We start from the raw sequence: 21,129 nt of genomic DNA, 5'->3' as shown, positions 1-21,129 counted from the left end.
AAAGCTTGGCTGTGCTTGCATATAACCATGTTAGTTGGAGGAGATCATCTGCATTCACTTCTTCAAGCATCTGTTAAAGCATAACATTATGCACTAGTGGTAATTACATTCACGCAATGAGAAAAACAAAGAAGTTTGATCGACAAATGGCGATGGAGTAGTGATGGAAACCCATCTCAAATGACGTTTTAGCTACGTGGTTATCTTAATCTACCAGATAATATTTAGGGTAGGAATCTCCATTTGTAGTAAAGAATGACTAGTCAAGGTAGAAATCATATAATTATACTGCCATCATTTGACCAAAACAAATCGAATTCCCCTTGCAGGTTTAAACTGAACTAAAAGGAGTAAAAACTATGCCTTCGATCGACACCATAAGGACATGTTTTTGTACCACACAAGAGTCAGAAATAGTGCCACATTTGAGTTGCGGATACATTAAGAAGAAGCCATTTAGTCCGTCTGCGTGGATGAAGGATGGACTGTATCGGGGTGTAAATGCAGTCAAGCCATCTGGACTTGGAGCAACAACCCAGCTGGTGAGCAGCGGCACTTGGGAACAGCCAGCTGAGGTGTGACTGTAGAAGCAATGAGGCTAGGTTTCCTGACTGTACAAGCGCGGCAGTGACAAGACAGCAGGACCGGGATTCCTCCTCGGGGTGTGGGAATCATTTGTTTTATTGCCATCTTTATTGCTTTTATGAGGATGGAGTTGCTGCGGTTTTTTAATCTCATTATTAAAGTTTTGTTTTAGTTTGATCACTTTTGATATGCTTTGCTTTTGACCTTGTTTCTGTTGATCGAATCAAGACTAATATGCAGTATTCTATGCCAGAAAACAAACACTTTCTTTGTCAAGATCAGTACTACGAATTATGGTTTATTCTTAGAAATTTATTTACATTTGTATTTGCGATTATTTCCCCTTTTTTATTTCCATGTTTATTGTTGATAGTTGTTGTTGGTTGATAGTGAGATGTGTAGGTAGATAGGTAGGTAGGTAGTAAGGAAACATAGAAAACTAGTTAGGTAGGAAGTCAGGTAGGTTATTAAGTAGATGGGTAGGTTGGTAATAAAGGTAGGTAGGTTGATAGGAAGGTGGGTAGGTAGGTAATATATGTAGGTAGGTTAGTAAGTAGATGGGTAGGTTGGTAATAAAGGTAGGTAGGTTGATAGGAAGGTGGGTTGGTAGGTAGGTAGGTAGGTAGGTAGGTAGATAGGTGGTAAGAAAACCTAGGAAACTAGGTAGGTATAGGTTATTAAGTAGATGGGTAGGTTGGTAATAAAGGTAGGTAGGTTGATAGGAAGGTGGCTAGGTAGGTAATAGAGGTAGGTAGGTTGATAGGAAGGTGGGTTGGTAGGTAGGTAGGTAGGTGGTAAGGAAACCTGGGAAACTAGGTAGGTATAGGTTATTAAGTAGATGGGTAGGTTGGTAATAAAGGTAGATAGGTTGATAGGAAGGTGGGTTGGTGGGTTGGTAGGTAGGTAGGTAGGTAGGTAGGTAGGTAGGTAGGTAGGTAGGTAGGTAGGTAGGTAGGTAGGTAGGTAGGTAGGTAGGTAGGTAGGTAGGTAGGTAGGTAGGTAGGTAGGTAGGTAGGTAGGTAGGTAGGTAGGTGGTAAGGAAACCTAGGAAACTAGGTAGGTAGGTTAGTAAGTAGATGGGTAGGTTGGTAATAAAGTTAGGTAACTTGATATGAAGATGTGTAGGTAGGTAGGTAGGTAGGTGGTAAGGAAACCTAGGAAACTAGGTAGGTATAGGTTATTAAGTAGATGGGTAGGTTGGTAATAAAGGTAGTTAGGTTGATAGGAAGGTGGCTAGGTAGGTAATTAAGGTAGGTAGGTTGATAGGAAGGTGGGTTGGTAGGTAGGTAGGTAGGTGGTAAGGAAGCCTAGGAAACTAGGTAGGTATAGGTTATTAAGTAGATGGGTAGGTTGGTAATAAAGGTAGGTAGGTTGATAGGAAGGTGGGTTGGTAGGTAGGTAGGTAGGTGGTAAGGAAACCTAGGAAACTAGGTAGGTAGGTTAGTAAGTAGATGGGAAGGTTGGTAATAAAGGTGGGTAGGTTGAAAGGAAGGTGGGTAGGTAGGTAATAAAGGTAGGTAGGTTAGTAAGTAGATGGTGGGTTGGTAATAAATAGGGGAAGGTTGAAAGGAAGGTGGGTAGGTAGGTAATAAAGGTAGGTAGGTAGCAGATGGCGTTTATCTTCTCTATCGTCTCAGGACCTCTGTATCATCTGTTCTTATTTACATGTGACTAACGATGAAGGTGATGCCTTCAGTGTCATTATCCCCAACCCCCTCCCCCCCAACGATCACTATACCCCCCTGCTGGTGATGAAAAGGTTCTTGGTTGAAGCGAGGAACAATTACGGTGGGCCACCCAAGCTCCTGGTTATTGGCTGCTCCGCTCTCCGAGGATCACTCACCGTGTTGTTGTTTCCTCCTCCAGTTTTAATATCACTCATTTAGATTAATCACGCGGCGTGAGCATTCAAACGTCCCTGTTACACACTCCAATGTGTTATTGCTGAGCTCATTATTGTCCTCCAGCTTTCTGAGAGAAGACCAATCAAGTCTGTGATTTGTTTCCTTTATTGCTTTTGCTACACACACACCTAAACACGGACACATACAAACACAGACACACACACACACACACACACACACACACACACACACACACACACACACACACACACACACACACACACACACACACACACACACACACACACACACACACACACACACACACACACACACACACACACACACACACACTCATTAGAGAAGCAGCAGAGGTGAGACGATATTATTTCCCAAGTCTGAGATTTACATGCTGTGGTGATATTTTGGGTCCACCTTGTGTTTCAGCTCTTCTCACATCCTTTGTGTTGTGTTGTGATAACTAGCAGGTTATCTAACAGTTGGACAACAGAGTCATGACAAACAGGGTTTTTACAATCAGGAGTTCTCTATCTTCCATGGAAGAAACTGGTGGAGGACAACACACGATAAACTTTGTAAATGGAACGCTACAGGACAAGGACACAAGTAGACTAAAGCAGGGATGTTTGGAACCATTTTTGGAAGAGATAAAGATGAAGTTTTGGCGGGTGACGAGAGAAGTAAGGAAGGATGAAGTTGGGAATGAAACGGATACAGAATGTCATCCATTGACCAGTCTGTTTCTGAGCTGACGTCACAGACTGGAGTGTGTGTGTGTGTGTATTTATGTTTGTGTGTCTGTCGAGTGGACAGAAGTGGAGATCATTTTGAGGTCGGTGCTTACGAAGGACAATGTATTTTTTCACTTAAACAACACATTTTTTCTGAGTTTCTCCAGGGACTGGAACTTTTATATAATACAGGATTAATCAAAAGTATATTTTGGCTTCTTCTATTTGTGACTCTTGTTCTATCTGTGAAGTTTCCAGGAGGAATTCAGATACAAACTGAGTTACAATTGTAACATCTCAGTCCAGGACACTGGACACATTTATATCGTGTCATGCTTTATTCAAACTATTATAGAAACAATTTATTTACAATAAATAAGTCGTCCCATCGACACCATCATCATCTTTTGATATGTCAGCAGGCGTTAAGATTAATAATCCCACTCACCTTCCTACAGAACTAACCATGAGATTTACTCACTCGTGTATATGTGAGCAGGTTTATTGATACTCAGCAAAGAAAGGGAATTAATGAATAATTGTGCTGCCTTATCAAGCGTTAAGGGTGTTATTGTTCTCTTGCGTTTTATGACACACACACATACACAGTTGTGACCTCACTGCTGTTACACACACCCAATAAAACATGGATCACATCGCTGTTATGGTTTTTTTTTTCCGTGGATTGTGCTGACAAAGTCTTTGAGGCAAATTGCCTCTCCTTGAGTCACATGCTGAATCCTGCACTGCAGTAATGTATCTACACGCTATTATGCAGCGACAGTAAATGGACACGATGTGAGGGAAGTTGTTCAGCGGCTCCTGTGTTCCAGTCTTTTCTGCCTTTATCACATATATCTGACAGTTAAATCCCGGATGTTTAAATAATAATAACACAATTCGTTTCTCTCACAAACTGACTCCAGTAACCATTATTCACCTCAAGCCTCTGAGAAGTGAACGAAGGTAATAAACTGACCACGGAAGAAATAATGAATCCGACCATGAGAGCGACAACTTAAATTTGAAATCTCTTATAGAACTTCAATTATCAGATTGCATTACCAGTGCACCATTGATAGTAGGCATTAATGAGCTCAGTTACTGAGGTATTTGGCCCTGGGGCCTCGAATTTTACAGCCCTAGTTTAACTCCTTCTAATATCCCTTAGGCTGATTCTGTTCCTCACATTAAAGGCATCTCATCACCTCTTGGTCATGTTGAATAACTGAATCTTTTGTCCAGGCCCTTTCTTTAGCTCTTTAATGACTCTATTCCTTCACATCCGTTAATCACGACATTCCAAAGATGGTGACTGTATGTCAAACTTAAATGTAGAAGCCATGAAGATGAAACAGGTGATTTTTTATTGAAGAAATTTGACAGCGGTTAACAAAGTAAGAGCCGCATTTAAATGTGTATTCCTGTTGAAACATTGTCAAGTTTCTTATTAAATCAAGGGGTCTTAAACTTGTTCAGAGAGTTGTAGAGTAGCTGTGCTAATAGTCTTCATTTTTTTCTTTTTTAAATATTTTGTTGTGTATTGCTTTGAATTTGTAATATTGTGCTGCCCGAAACAATTAATTGGGACATTTTTTGTCTATATTTATGGAATAGCTTTCATTTGCTGTAGTGATGATTTTTATTTATGACTTTAAAGTGCAACGAATGTGAAAACCCAACTCTCCTGAATCACTCATATGTTTTAAATGTTGAAGTTGTCCTGTCCATGATGCAGTATGTTTTGAAGTTATTACTTTATTAGTTCTCCCCCGTCTGAAATCTCAGCGAACAAGAGGTTAAGAGAGCGAGTCCATTATGATATAATAATGGCTTCCTTCAGCCAGTTGTGATCACCCCCCCATTGTTTATACAATGAGTTCCTTGGAGGTGGAGACTTCCGGGATTGAAGACACATGGTGAAAAACCTGGATGTTTGATTAATCATATCAGAGTGGGCGTGGTTGTGATAAACAAGATTTAATTTCCAGAAGTGTATTCATTGGGCGGGGCTTAATGTGAATATTTATATTTTAAAAAGAGTTTCGTACAAACAGACACATACTGACGAGTACAATAGAGGTCCTACATCAATTTAGGACACTTAAATCATCACATAAGTCAAACTTGAACCGTTTGAGGTTCTTTTGTAAAGGGGGCACTTAAAGTGTCAGTAAATACTGTAAAAATAGACACTAAAATAAGGGGAAAAAAGTATAAAACACATGATTTTAGGTGTAAAACAAATCCAACATACCGATAATCCCTGGAATTGACATTTCACCGGCTACGTCGCTGGTATGATTTGCACGGATGTTGGTCCCATCACATGCCTGCACACGGGTGTTGAAGCAGAGCAGCCTTCTGACAGTCGCTGTCACTCCCACGCTGCTGGTCGCTCACCCAACAAGAGCAGATGGTGCGTCGAAATCTCAGGACAACGACAGTCGACGCTGCAGACACAGCACGGTTTCCACTTTGCTTGTATTTTATTTTTTTGAAAAAGGAAATAAATCACAAACTTCCTTTTGAGTGTTTGTTTACAAGACGAATAAGAAAGTTGTCAGACCAGATATGGGATCATGTGACATGAGCAGATGATGTTTTATGTACAAATACGAAACAGGAATTGTTGAACCACGCAAAAGTTGAACTGCAACAGACAGAAAAAGGTTTACAGAAAAGCATATCAAGGTGGAGATTGATCAGAAGATTAAAGAATACTGTAGCTTCCACACTCTCATGACTCACTCATGACACTTTCAACTCAGGACAAACCATTCGTTCTTGAGTCAATATTATCATCCGGAACCTCAAACCTCTGATGAATGGATTCAAGGTCGGCTCGAACAATATTTCCTTGCTTAAAATTCCTCTTCACACATAGATTTCAGCAGGAAATCAAATATTTCAGACACCATTCATTTAAATGGCCCGTTGCAAAATGATTGGATCGTGATATGTCAATCAAACTCAACTTCCATTTGTCCCGCCCCGCAATGACCAAAATTTAGTGCATCAATGTTGGAGAGATGGATTCTGGGAACATTCCGCTTGCTAACACGACTGTGAAGGTCACCTTCCCCACCTTTATTTAATCTTTTCAGAGACGTGTTGAAAGGCAAATACCTCATTTTAATACGAATTGAACAAGAACTGGAACGTTTAAGATCACATGCATATAAACGATAACTTTGTGTACATCTGAAAAAGCTCAAAAAGAATGGTTTAGATTCATTCATTTGGTTTCAAGTTATGATCCAATATCAGCGGGGAATGATCTCTGGATGCTAAGCTAGCTGCTGTCAATCTCTCCGCAAAGATAAAATATAGAAATAGTATCAAGACAGCTGCTGGTACATGTAAGACAATCAAAAGTTGCACAGTGTTGATCGGTGACCAGTCACACGTCCGTATTCTCTCCTCACACGTCTGTCCAGCTGTGGCTTTCACCTGATTTGGATGCCGACAAGAGTCAAACATCTGAGGTCCAGAGAGGAATGACAACTGTTCCGAAAGGCTTCATACAATGAATATTCTTCCCTAAATGTGGATGGATGGAGTCTCGGAGCAAGAATTCATTCATTCATTCAAGTAGAACCATTGACACAAACAGAACGTAAGGAGGATGCGAGATTGAACGACAGTGTTCCGGGGGCAGCAACGCTCCACTGGCCTCAGCAGACATGTTGGAATGTTCCTGCTGGATTTATCGTTTGCTACATCGAGAGCCGCTGCATCTTTGCCACACCAGAGGTTGTAAACTGTGTAAGACAGTCTCTGTGACTCTGGAGTCTTTTATCCCTCTGACCCCGAGGTCTTGACTCCGTTAGACACACGAGTCTGGGGTCAAGCATTAATTGACATAGTAAAGCCAGTAGATGACGTTGAAGAGGGAGAAGCTGAAGGGGAATATAATCCGTGACCATCTGTCGATGGCGTTCACGTCAGTGAGATCTGGGATTTTTATCCGGAGTTGCGAGGATCGTCTCCGCAGGCGGCTTTTTCTCAAATGAGTGTTCCTGTCCAGGCTGGGCCGGGCCGAGGAGTCCCGGAGCCCGCTGGGTTTCCGGTACTGGACCCCGGGGTTGTCGAACACCATGGAGGCGGAGTTGGACATGTCGCTCAAGGTGGTCGTGATCTCGTGTCCTCCGACCTCGTTGTGCATCTCCAAGGTTGTCAGCAAAATGTTCCCCTGGGAGTCGACCTGAGGACAGCAGACGAGGAGCGGGTTAACAAACGGCTTCGGTGACTGATGACACATGTGCGGCACGTGTCGGGCCGGCAGCCGGCACCTCGCCGGAGTCTGACAGATTACACCCGGGAAAACAGAGCGGCCGCGGAAATCTGATTTCTTATTCCCAAGTTAAATCACGTCCCACAAATCAGCGCGAGGTTGGAGCGTTGTTGCTGCTGCTAATGCCATGACTGCTTCTGCTTCTCACATGAAAACATAAATCATTCCCTGGTTTGTGTGTCGGCATGAACACACTAGAGCGACATCATGGGAAAACCTTCTTCGTGTCAGCTCTGATACTGGCGGATTTCCGGAGGAAAATTGGATTAAAAAAAATAAATGAATAAAAACAGGAAGACTGGTAAAGCTTTTATTTCACATGGAGTCCAAAGATCTTCTATCCAAAGTATATTGAAAACTCATTTGTTTTAATCCTTTAGCTCTTTGAGGTAGTTTAGTTGAATTAAGTAATTCCTCATTTCATTGTTTAATATTGATAATTTAAAACCTATATTTAAATTTTTTTTTTTTTTTTTTTAGGTGATAATGAAGACATATAAGTTTAATTTTGCATCATATTTGATGCTAGTTGCAAGTTATTATTTTATATTTTAGGAGAATATTTATAATAATAAATGATTTCCAGTCAAACACTGTTTTCAAGAATGAACAGAAAGTTGAGCTATAAATAAACATTGCCGCTGGGATTTTGGAAAATTAATGAATGAATGTCTGAATTGTTATTATTATGTTTTGTATGGTCACTATGCTGCTAAATCGATGTTATTATCGGGGAAAGAAACAAATTTTAATTATTTTTTAGTGAATAGAATGACAATATAAACCCTAGAATTTGACTCTTAAAGAACTTTTAAAAATCAACCAATAAAAATCTGGATCACTCCTGAGACTTGTTTGGGAAACGTATAACTTGGGATGGGATGTCATGTGACTTGTTAGCATTAGCAACAAATTGATGATACATTTTATTCCAAATACGACAAATGTTTTTGGATCACATTGAGGCTCGACACATAAAGCACAACAGAGGAAATATATTTGAGGAGAGGTGGCGATGAAAGGGTTAAATGAAGCGATTCGGTGACACACACTCACTCACCCCGTGTAAGGGACGACGCCCCGATACCTGATTGGTGTGTTTAACAGACGAGGACTTGCAATTGTCTCTTTCCAGCGTGTACTATGTGCACAACACAAGACAAACGAGTTTTGTTCTCTTCGGAAAATGATGATTATTACATGACGGTGATAGACTCTGTTAACAATTCAGGATTTAAGAAAAGATTAAACACACATTTGTACATTATCCAGAATCACACTGAATCTAGTTAAGTTGATTATCATCCGTCACATTGTAGTGCTTTGATAATGAGTTAATCCCAGATACTAGTGTTTTCAATTCAAAATGCAACAAAATATTTGTTAAAACTTTCATTATAATTGATAAAATGATGAGGCTTTACCTTCGGCCGGTCGTATCTATTGCGATCGTTGTTCGCCTTGATCGCCTTCTCGGCCAGTTTCTTCTGCATCTGAGGGCCCCGGCCGAAGAAGATGTAGTTGACGAAGGCGTACTCCAGCAGCGCCAGGAAGACGAAGACGAAGCAGCCCATCAGGTACATGTCTATAGCTTTGACGTAGGGGATCTTGGGGAGAGTCTCTCTTAAATGAGTGTTGATGGTGGTCATGGTCAGGACAGTGGTGATGCCTGTTGAAGGAAACAAAAGTATAATAGAAGTTTGCCTACTTCTTTTATTTTATTGACTATATGAGACATTCCTTAACCAGAGTATCAAGACAGGAAAGCCACATCCTTAGGTCATTACTCGACCGTCCAGTTCCCCTCACAGGACACTCTTGTGCTCATGAAATGACCTTCTGTTAGCTACAATGCACTGTTGAACTCCCTCCCTAAGAAATTCCCCAAACATCCGCGCCTAGAATCGTGTGATCTTAAGTGACGTGCACTTGAAACTAAGAGCTGAAGACTCCAAGACTTCAACTCAGAACTCAGCTGTTTAAAACTGCCTATTGCACTTGATCTAATATTCTCAAAAATGTTATGCCGTTTCCCCCCTTTTTCGTTGCTTCTGCTTTTTATAATTTTATGTTTTTGCTGTTTTAAATGACTATGTACTGTGAGCTTTGGAGTTCAGAAAGGGACTCCTTTAAATAAAATCTACTTTTAATATTATTTACTCCCTGATATGTTGCAAAGGTTTAGTTTATCTGAAATCTAAATAAATCTGATAAATTATGATACAATATTTAACCCTTATAAAAATAGATATCATAGAGCAGCGGTGTTTAAACAAGTTAAAACAAGCAGGGGCCAATTTGAAAATTGATATTAACAGTAAATCTCATTCAAAGTATATAAAAGTATATAAAGAACATATAACACAAACATATAAAGGGCCAATTTCTTTAACCAACCAGTTCAATGGAAAATAGCAAAAACATTTTCGTGGACAGAAAAGAAAATCCTTTTCACTTTTGAGGGATAAGCATTGACCCATTGTGGCATTTCTAATGAATGGATATTGTCATAAAATGCTTGAATTTGGTTTAAAAAGATAATATTTGATTTAAAAAAATGGATATTATATGTTCACTAGAGACCGTGGGCTCAATCAAATAAATGCATTCAGCCACCGGGTCACGCTTTAAACCTTCTTGAAACCATAGATTTGATTTAATATCCTGTTTTTGAACTTGGATATCTTTGATATAATACAAATCTCACATTCGTATTAAAGACCTTCAAATCAGTGTATTCTATCTTGTGGTACGTTGACGTCCATGCTGGAGTCTGCAGGACGCCTCAGCAACCTTGTGTCTATTTCTGTGTTCTTAAGCTTATATAAACCCGAAGTGTTACAATATGTGTGGGAGACTCCACATCACTGAGAAAACCACATTGACTCCTGCAGAAATCCGAGGAGAGACACTGAGAGATGACTCAACCGTTACATGGCTGAGGCAGCTCAATGGTCGCGAGCAGGGGTCTCAATTCAACTGAGGACAACTGGTTAAGATGCCTGGTCTAGAGCTGGAAAGTTTTAGTCAACTTATGGCCCATGACCGACACAGATCAGAGAAAATGAATTTTAATATAGTGACCGACTGTTAGACGGTCAATGAATACTTAGACATGTATTGTTTATGATGTACACTTAATTGAAACTATAATAATATGATATATAGTTTAAATCTCACCTAGAAATTGTTAAGAAAACTCGACTTGACTTTCAATTAAATCTATGATTGTCCTGAAAAGATTGATTTATAATTGAAAAAAATATATTCTTCATAATGTAAGTAAGTAAGTAATTAATTAGTATTTATAGAGCACTTTTCCAGACCAGGGTCACAAAGCTCTTAAACAATCAAATCAATACTCAATAAAATACATACTTAAAAGATCACAATAACACCGAGAACAACACAGGGGTCTTAGAAAATAAAGTAAAAGCCTGCACGAATAAAATGTAACGTATTGTTTTGAACAGATGCAGTTCTAGTCATATACATTCCCTGTATTTGAGACTCAAGTGTTGCCTACAACTACAGTTTCCACCACCAGGGCTGTATATATGTGTGTACTTTTGTCTTTATCATTAGAAAAGAATAGTCAGAAATCAGGTCTATATTTCAACAGACCAATCAATGTCCACTTCAGGGTGTTAATGACCATTGTTTTCATCCCGACAAATCAAACTCAAAAGGACCCAAAACAAACAAACAAAGTTTTTACAAAAAGACTTAAAACAGTAAAGATAGATATTAGGAATTTGATTAACGTGATTAAGAAGAAAGTAACTATGCCAGTAATTCATTAATTATAATACATTTTTGCCACTGTTTTATTCAACGGCAGCGACACTTTTGGGAATAAGTTTAAACGGGTAAAACTGAGATAGGCACATCTTGGGTCTCTGGTGTAAATTTCACAAGCTTGACATGAGTTTCACATAAACACTTCATCTACCAGAGCGTGTCTCTATGGGGGGAAGTGGGACCATCAATCCTGGAGGCAACTCCTATAAAAGAGACTTTTTCTGCTGTGTAGTCATCCATTTATAACATCTTCATAGCTCACACGTATTTTTCATCTTTACACTTCTCTCACTCACCAATGGCTTCAGCCAGCGACAGGGTTTTAGCTCATATTTGCCTCCAATATCACTTTTTTCAAACAACTTTGAGAACAGATTTATGAATATTCCATTTGGAAAATGAGCTCAGTTCCTGTCAGATGCCAAAAGAAAACGCTTTAAATATAGCTTTTATAATGAACAGGTAAAATAGACAGTCTTACACAACCATGGTTGATGGCTCATGCTGACACATGTGACGATAAAAATCACACTGGTGAAGGTTGTTCATTATTTTTCAGAGGTCACAGTTACTTGAAAGGACACAACAATGATCTATCTCAGGGGTCGCCAACCTTTTTGCAACAGAACTAAATATAGTTTTTAATCTTAAAATACAACCAAGGTTTGCAACTGTTTTACTTTGAAAATGTGCCCAAAATTCCCTTCACTTCCTGGCCTCATCATCCACTCTGCGACACAAAAACATGGTTCACATGTATAACTGCGGCTACATTCTATCAGAGAAACACGTTTGATCCGAGGACTTCAGTAACATGGCTCGGCACTTCCTCTTTTTATACTCATTAAGAAATAATGGGGCGAACTCGACGAACAGATGACAGACATTGAAAGGCTCGGGTCAAACGATTGATCACTTTCATACCACAGATCCATACCTAAAGCAACTCTGGCAGCTGAGGCGTCGTAATTGATCCAGAAGGACACCCAGGACAGGATGGTGATTAGGATTGAGGGCATGTAGGTTTGCAGGATGAAGTATCCGATGTTTCGTTTCAGCTTAAAACTCAGAGAGAGTCGAGGGTAGGCACCTGCACAGATACAACAAAGTGTTATTGCCTTTCATTGGACTGCACGATGGAACATGTTACATAAATAAACTTTAATAATCTTACACTTCAAGGACTTTCAGCCCTGAACTAGAAAGGTTTTAGTACTACAATGTTCCTTGCCACTTAATAAGATTGAAATGTGTACACATGTATTACTCATATATACACATTATTATAGACCATGATTTAAGCCGCGTCATAATTCATCTGTAGTCTAATGTTTCTGCATTTATTCATTCTGTGAGAATAATTCATGGTGTAGCTGCTGTGATGAGTCATTCCTTCACTATCATTTCTCATACTGTGTCTGTATTGTACATGTGCTGTTAATGCAATGAATGAATGTATGTTTTAACACCCTCGTGCATCACTGTGACATCTGTGTTTTTGTCTGTCTTTGATCATCTGCCTTGAGACAGAAATCTCAATCAAATATTAATGAACATTTTCCATATTTTAACATTTTACTGGTGGTTTCATTTCTCTTAGTAACTGCTGTTTGCAGCCCAACAATAAGTTGTATTCTTATTTGTTATTTTCCATTTTGTTCTTGTCAACAATAAGCGAACAGATGGACTTGATGTTATCAAAAATGTAAACTGGAAGCCAAGGAGGTCATTCACGTTGACCCAGATACACAAGGGATACCACAAACTTGTTTGTTTTCAGCCCTTCAGGTCACCTTGACCCTGAGATAACACAAGGGTTAAAGGTTTCTATTAAGTGTAAACAAAATATATATATATATTTTTGTTATTTTGAGGAGAAAAAGTACCTTCTTTAAAAAATAAATAAAAAATATTATTTAGTGAGCACATCAAATGGAAATTAGAGAAAACGTAAAAATTAAACCCGAAAACAAATCGCTTTCACAAATTACATTAAGAAATAAAAGAGCCAAGACTAGTTAAAAAAAAAAAAAATAATAATAATAATAATAATTAACAGCAGATTATTTGTTGGAAACATTTTTAGATGATCAGTTTTTTAGTTTCACTCTGACTCCATGTTCGATAATGTGAGCCATCATACCTGTAGAAAAGACAACATTTCTGGACACCAGCTTGTAGTCCACTATGGAGAACTGTGGGAGTTCGATGCGGGTCACCCCTGTAACAGCCGTGTCTCCCCCCTTCCAGTAGAACTCGATGTCATCTGTCGTGTATCCGTCTGCAATGATGCAACAAGCGGGTCAGTATTTTGCTCGGCAAAGCCACCCGCAACAAGTGATGTAAGGAAATTAATATAAATCTCATGGTGGCTGAGGAAGCTGATCTAAGCAGGAAGTAAATCATAGCCGAGATGCATTCCACATCTAGAGCGACCGACGTGGACCACACACGTCAATGATCATATGTCAGACATGCCATCATGACGGATGCTCTCGGACTAATCATTACTGAGCGGTTGAAGCTTTTCCAGGACCTGACGTGGGAGCAGTAACTGGAGGGAGTGAAGTCGGCAATCTCATTGAAATATGACAGCTTAATAAATCCAAAGCAATTCGGTCGACGGTGCCCTTTCTGTTTCCATGAAATGGGGAATATGAAGACTTTTTTTATGATGATCACGTTGCTATTCATATTCTCACAGTCATATTTCTGCGTGATTAGAAAGGCGGTCGTTCTTCACCAGACTCCAACTTACAGCTCTCAATTTCCAGGGTGCAGTTCTGTTCGTCTAAAGGATAGCGCCGCAGATCCATCATGCAGGCGGCCGTGGTGGTGATCCTGCAAGTGGACGAGAAACATATATGTCCTCAAACTTCCTGACTGATGCCCCAATATTTATCTTTATTGGTTTGAAAGCGTGCCAGTTGCTGTTCAGAGCATTTTCAGGCTGATAGCTGCAGTTTTTTATTGCCATTCTCCCGGTGAGGAAAAAAAAAAAAGACTCAATAAACAAAGCTGGGGAGTTATGTGAATACAATTTTGGTGTAAACATGAGATCTGCTGTGCCAGCATGAAGGGATTATAGTGACAGCATAAATATCATCAACACTTGCTTCTTGTTCTTCTACCATCAATCAATTCAACATGACGTCAAACTTTTCTATTTATTACGATTTATAACAAAGTTCCTTGAGGGCTTCCACTGTTATTAACTACAGTAAATATGAAGAGAAAAACAGTATTATTCCCAGGTGGCTGCAACTCAACACTGCTCTATAAATAATATATAAGTGCCTTCAATATGATGGAAAAACTAAGAAAAACAATGAACAATTAAGAGGAAAATGCACCACCAGTAATAATTATAAAAAATAATCATTCATTCTAAATGCATTTCACTTAAATATAAATATAAAAAGAACTATGAACAAAACATGAAGACATAATGGAATAAAAAACTTCTTTTAAAATATATATGGACAGAAAATGCTCTGAAGAAAAAACAAGTTTAACAGGTTATACTTAGAGATTTACTAGCTGTGAATAATACAAGGTATTAAAAAAAACGTTCTATTGATTTTATATTTTCACACTCAAAAAATAACCTTTTTTTTATTTAACTTTGTATACCAAATGGAAATGTCTAAAAAAGTAAGTAATAGTTATTTGTAATTTACCAGGACAAATTCTTATCGTACTGTAACACACAAAAAAACCCGGTCGATCTTTAAATGCAACACATCACACACAGTCCTGAGAAGACAATCCTATATTTCAGTTAATTAGATTTGTGAAGATCTGATCTAAACTTAAACCCTCCTCACACGACTCCAGCTTCACGGCGCACATCCTCCCGAGGACACCCTGGCATGTCAACAGCTCACCTGAGTCCGTAGAGAACTGTGCCATCTGGGTGGAGTCTGATCATGCGGTTCTTGACGGTGACGCCGTGCACGAAGGACTTCTTATCGTTAAGGAAGTAGGTGTCCGGGACCCAGAGCTGGTCCGCGACTCTGTTGTCTAGCGTGAGGTTGAGAGGGATCCCTGAATAGGCCAGTCTCTTGTCCCGCCAGTACTGTTGGAAGTACATGGTCAGCGTGTAATCCTGCAAGAAATGTTTGACAAAACATGACAATATATCGTAATAAAATGAATGACGGGAGAGAAAGAAGAACGTTATCAGGAATTAAATACTTATTTTGAATATGTTGGTTGAATGTTGCTGCTAGCAATGTCTACTAGCTAAGCACAGTAGATAGTTTGGTGAGGAGAAATGTGTGGAATATAAACCAAGGTTGGTTAAACTAGAATAAATACAACAATGAAATAAACATTAGAGTAAGAATGGATACAAGCAAAGAAGTTGGATAGTCATTAGGACAGACTCATTAACATTTCTAGTCTAACACACGAGCCAAGCTTTAGCAAAAGTCTTTCAATTATTTATCGTCGTTCACTCGCCGCCGGCTCCACAAGTGGATCCATCAGAACACAAAAGCTTTTGCTGCGCTTTAATGGGGCTGCGTACAGCCCACTCAGCCTCGTTCTGCTGACGAGTAATCTCTTGAATAAATAAGCAGGTTCCACAAAGTTAACAAAGTTGTCCGTGGGGAGAACAACCACATCTTACTGTAGAAACGAACGTTGGAGATGTTAAAATGTAAATGTCCCTTGAATGTTTAAGGGTTCAGCAATAACCGGACTGGTATTGTGCATGTTTAATACCAGTGGAATTTAATGTTTTTTCTTAAGGTAACAAGGTATGAAAGAAAGAGAGTAAGATCACATTCAATCGATCATGTTTCTCTCCTTTGTCGGCATAATTCCAGCTCCAAGAAAAGCTTTCTCAATTTCACCACACAAAACGGGAGTGGGTGTTGTGTGAATCAGCTTTACACATTTTTGTTTTTCTTACAAGACGTTTAGCAACATCTTGACTTCACTATTAATCCAGCACTATTTCAACCAAAAGTCATCCAACCACTAGGGGGCGACCATTTGGTACATGAACAGTAACGAGCTAATGCTACCAGCTTAAGACACAATTTTTAGTAATTTATATTGTATATCATTTATGAATAAATGAGTATTCATTATTAATTTTATGCCTTTTATGGTTATGTATCTTATTTTATTGTACTAATCTATTTTTAATTAATTCTTATTATTGAATTGTTTTATTCTGTACTGCCGATTTGACGTTTGTTCAGTTGGTTTATTTTATTTTTGTAATGTTATTATAACTTTTTTTTATAATTTTGATTAAAATATCAATCAAAATAATTGAGAGAAAAAAATCTGGTCATTATCGTGCAGCTCTAGCTTGACTATTAACCATTGTGTTGTCTCTGGGTCAAAGTGACCGGGTAGCACGAAAAAAAATGTGTTTGTGGTATCCCTTGTGTTGCCTCTGGCTCCAGGAGACCTCCTGAGGGATCAATAAAGTTCTACCTAACCTAACCTAACCTAACCTATTTAATCTAGAGTTTTTGTGTTGCTCCAGAAATAACAAATCTTACATGGCATACACACTGTTGAATACACAATGGTACTGGGTGTGACCTGCAGGCTCACACAGGGACTTCTTCTTTGGCGCAGCTTGTTCCCCCGAAGACTGTTTGTTTTGGTACGAGGAGAAACCACCTGAGACACTTTTACTCCCATAAGTTCTTGAACAGACACTTAATAATTTAATGGTATTTTTGCAAAATGTTTTTTTGTTTTTAGGTTTCAACTTTCAAAGTACGAACCACATTCATGAACTGTGCAGCAAATATGCTACAAGCCGGGCTTCAAATAACCAAAATATTACACGTTTAATTCCGACACCATTGGATGACGAGTCACGTAGACGTACACGAGACAGAAGGGAATTCGTTTCCAGCTTCCGAGACTAAATGAGACCCGACGGGAGTCGGTGGAGAGTCGTGTCGTCTCCACCTCACAGGGTTCAGTCGTATTCTGACATGTTTGCCGCCTTGCGAGTCAAACTTCATCTGCGTCAAGCTTGAAGCGGGATATCTACGAGGGACGGGAATATATACCGCTTAAATATCCCATGACATCTCCTTGTCTAGTTCAAGAGTCGGTGGCATGTGTGAGAGTCACACATGAGACTCTGCACACGCCTACACACGACTCTCTCGAATGTATAAAACTCTCTTGTGATGCTCATTAAGCAACGCAGAAAACAAACAATTTAAACAAACTATATTATTTATAAAAACAATGTAATGGCAGGAACAAATAGTTTTGTGCAGAATGACCAGTACTTGTGAGGGAGAAAATATTTTAAAAAAATACAATAAATGTGTTAATAAAACACGTTTCCGACCAGGATGATATAATTGGGCAGACTCTGCTTAAAAGGTGGAACCATCAACTCCACACTACGATCACGTGCGGTTAATAAAAGCCTGAGGCTATTTTGGGTGCATGACGTCGTCAGCGAGCGTTTACTACAAATCTCAGAGACACCTGCAGTGTCAAGTGTTGAAGGGTAATGTTTCCTTCAGGGAGGACCGTGAATAAAAGTGTCAGAAACCATCAGCTCTAAAGAACATGACAGTTTCTCACATCTAGTCGGAGAACAAATGGGGGATGATTTGCTTGAACAGCTTCAGTGCCAAACGCTTGCGGATAAGTTAGTGTTCTGAGGACTAGTTATGGTTATCCCTGAAAAATGATAGTCTCATACTGGATTAGGGGGTCCACCGGAGGTACATTCTTGTTGAGACTGGACCACAGGTTGAGGGATCTTTAACCAGTCAGTTAAAATATTCTAATAGCTGTTTAACTACATGTCTTTGATCCATATTTAATGTATATTTTGTTATTCGATCTTTTGTGGATTGTCAAGAGTCAAATATAAAATATAAGAAAATAAATCAGATGTTGCCTGTAAGTTTATATGAGAGCTGTATTTCACTGGGATGTAAAAAGAACATGAATTATACTTCACAATAATTGCTATTGTTTTGGTGAATTACGGCATTTAACTATGTAAGTAAGTAAGTAAGTAATTTGTAATTATATAGCGCTTTTCCAGAGCAGGGTCACAAAGCGTTTAAACAATATTCAATAAAGTATATACTTTAAAGATCAAGATAACACTGAGAACAACATAGGAGTTCCAGAAAATCAAGGAAAAGCCTGAACAAATAAAAACGTCTTAAGATCTACTTTGATGAACCCCAAGAATGCAGTCGATCAAACAGTTCTCTATTTCATTTACGATGAAGCTGCTGCAACAATTCACGCCAAACACCTGCACGAGCCACTGACTTTGAAGCCACTCGCTGATGAATTGTATTTATCTGATTAAAGATTTTCATAGACATTTTTTACGACGGCTCGAGAAACCCCACCGCGGGTGCATTTTCCGTCACGGACACTTGTCAGGACGGCGTATCAGCAGCTACTTCCACTCTGCAGCATGTGGCACGGAGCTGTGTCAGCAGTTCTGAACCATCGATGTGAATCTCTTAACTGTACGCTCTCATGCCTGCGTCCAGAGGGTACACTTTCATTACGCTAGACTCCATTAAACTGTCCAACTTGGGCTTCCAACCTACCCTTGGATTACCGGAAAAAAAATCAGGTATCCTTCGTCAATTAGATCAAACACTTAAAAACGTTTCTTAGTTGCAACATATGTTAAGTTCTTATTATAAAAATATATAATTCAGAATTAAAGACATGTATTAGTAAGTTTTAAAATGAATGCAATGTTAGTTTGAGGATGCAGTGATAAACATCATTATTTTACTATACATTTCTTAAAGTTAAATCTGTGACACTGTGAAAAAATTAAACATTTTAAATTCAAGTTGACTCACCATGTTGACCTCTGACACCATGTCTATGCTCGCCACGTCTAAACTCATCCCAACAGCCACAGGTCGACCTAACACACACACACACACACATCCGTGTCAAAGAAGGACAACAAACCATAGATAAATATCTGTGTAAGTATTTTCAGACTCACCTCCAAAGTCCGGGCGCAGGCGGATATCGTACCCCTTCAGGAGCTTGTCCACCGTCTCCTTGACGAACGACATGTTCCCGGGCTCGTTGGCGCTGCAACAGAGGAGAGAAGTTGAAGATGCTGGAGCTGCGGAGGAGAAACACTCACTTCTGGGCGCAGCACCAGACCAGGAGCAGCGGGAGGAACACCGGTGCTCTGAACATCCTCTCGGTGTGGAGTCAGAGCAGAGAAGGAGCCCCGGAGCTCTACGCCCCGCTGAGCCTCAACAGGTGAGACTTCCTGTGTTCACTGACCGAGCCACGCGCGTGTCGAGAGTTTCTTTGGTCAAAGTTCAACAACCTCGAGCGCATTCTATAGACTTTCGGCCTTTTTTTTTCTTATTAAAAAATGTTATTTCTAAAAATTCATATTTTTCTAAGTCTAGCGAAAAAGTACTGGTCACGTGACGGGAAGAAACATGAGAAGGACATCATTCCATCACATCATGATTTAACACTATGTTAAAATACAACGAGAGAAAAAGTAAATGTGAAAAGTGAAAATATAATAACTTCATAACTTAGTTATTTTTAGTGTTCACGTGTAAGTGTAAATATAACTATAACTATATTAATATATTTTATTCAAAATTAAAAAATATAACAAAATTAAGTAGGTATTAACTGTTTGTGTGAATTCAATTTGCATTTTATTGTATGTTGCCTTCCCACTCATCGGAATCATTTCTGTAAAACCGTTTTAATATATATATATATTATCTAGTAACGAATCTGATTTTAAATGTGCTAAAGTACATATAATTGTTTTATTAAACAGCATTATTCACAAGGATATGAAAGAGAAAAATTATATCAAAATAAATGTATAAGACAAAAACAAGCCCCGACATAACTAAAAACATAACAAAATCAACATCAGCGTAAACGGCAGCAACAACAGAAACTAAATTATAATGTAATTTCTTTTGTTCAATAAAAATATGTTTGAAAAAAGGAGGAGAAATAATTAAGCTGTTCATCTCTCTGCTTTTTTTCAAACAATAATTATAACAAAACTTTATTAGATAAATAAGGTCGTTTTTCAGGTACAAAAACCATTACTCAATTACAGTAACGCGAGTAGTTAAAATTTTCATCTTTGCTGGTAAAAAAAAAATTGTCATGTCTTCTTAAAACAAAGCTTGTCATCCACAAGTCATGCAGCATGTACTTAGCTCTTCTAGCATCGATGTAGTGTTTTGAGTATTGATGGACTTGAACTAAGTTTATATGATGTTAATCCATCTTGCCTGATACCATGTTCAGCTGGGGTTCATTTGCTGGACTTATTCCAGCCTTAGTATCCCTTGTACCAAGAGCTGAAGATATTCAAGTAAACCCAGCTCTGAGATCCCAGAACATCAGACTGAAGACAATGATGAATGAGTTGCTACCTTGAAACTTATTTTATTTTTTGTGTGTGTATAGTTTAAGAATAAAATCTGTATATTTCAAGTTTCAAATAAGTGCTCAAGAGTTATATTTAGATGGAGAAGTGTAAGTGTGACTCTCATGAAGAACGTGTGGAGAAGAATCTTTCTCTCACCTTGTGTCATAGATGGCAAACAGCTTCTTGTTCCCATCCACAGCGTTCCTGGAAGAAAGAGGCAGACAAACAGTGTTACAAGCTGAGTGATCTACTTAGCTGACTCAAAGTGCTTTTACTCATCATTCATGTTAACGTTTCCACAACCATACATTGATGGATGTAGTTACCCCCAGCTTTAGCTAGATATTACCAGTCATATGGGAGAGACGTTTATAAAACATGTAATGAAGGTTTGTTTTTTCACATCTTAGGTAGAGTTGCTATTTTTTG

The 21,129-nt window shown here is 38.8% G+C and overlaps 1 protein-coding gene across 2 annotated transcripts in view; it reads right to left on the bottom strand.

Moving 5' to 3' along the window:
• Positions 1-5,929: 5,929 nt before the first annotated feature.
• gabrb3 (gamma-aminobutyric acid type A receptor subunit beta3) overlaps positions 5,930-21,129 on the bottom strand; it is a 31,038-nt gene continuing 15,838 nt past the window's right edge. The window contains exons 2-11 of one of the 2 annotated variants that reach the window (XM_087784430.1): positions 20,857-20,904; positions 19,273-19,364; positions 19,121-19,188; positions 15,167-15,387; positions 14,038-14,120; positions 13,423-13,560; positions 12,217-12,369; positions 8,903-9,147; positions 8,539-8,619; positions 5,930-7,388 (exon numbers count right to left, since the gene is read on the bottom strand). In XM_087784430.1, coding sequence (XP_087640556.1) covers positions 7,038-7,388; positions 8,539-8,619; positions 8,903-9,147; positions 12,217-12,369; positions 13,423-13,560; positions 14,038-14,120; positions 15,167-15,387; positions 19,121-19,188; positions 19,273-19,364; positions 20,857-20,904 — 1,480 coding nt within the window. In that variant the 3' untranslated portion in view covers positions 5,930-7,037. The remainder of the gene's footprint in view (positions 7,389-8,538; positions 8,620-8,902; positions 9,148-12,216; positions 12,370-13,422; positions 13,561-14,037; positions 14,121-15,166; positions 15,388-19,120; positions 19,189-19,272; positions 19,365-20,856; positions 20,905-21,129) is intronic. The other variant, XM_087784431.1, reaches the window with a different exon arrangement.

This window comes from Callionymus lyra, chromosome 2, assembly GCF_982586985.1.
Source record: "Callionymus lyra chromosome 2, fCalLyr1.hap1.1, whole genome shotgun sequence".
NCBI classification, from domain to species: Eukaryota; Metazoa; Chordata; class Actinopteri; order Syngnathiformes; family Callionymidae; genus Callionymus; species Callionymus lyra.
This window is presented reverse-complemented; position numbering and strand designations above follow the sequence as displayed.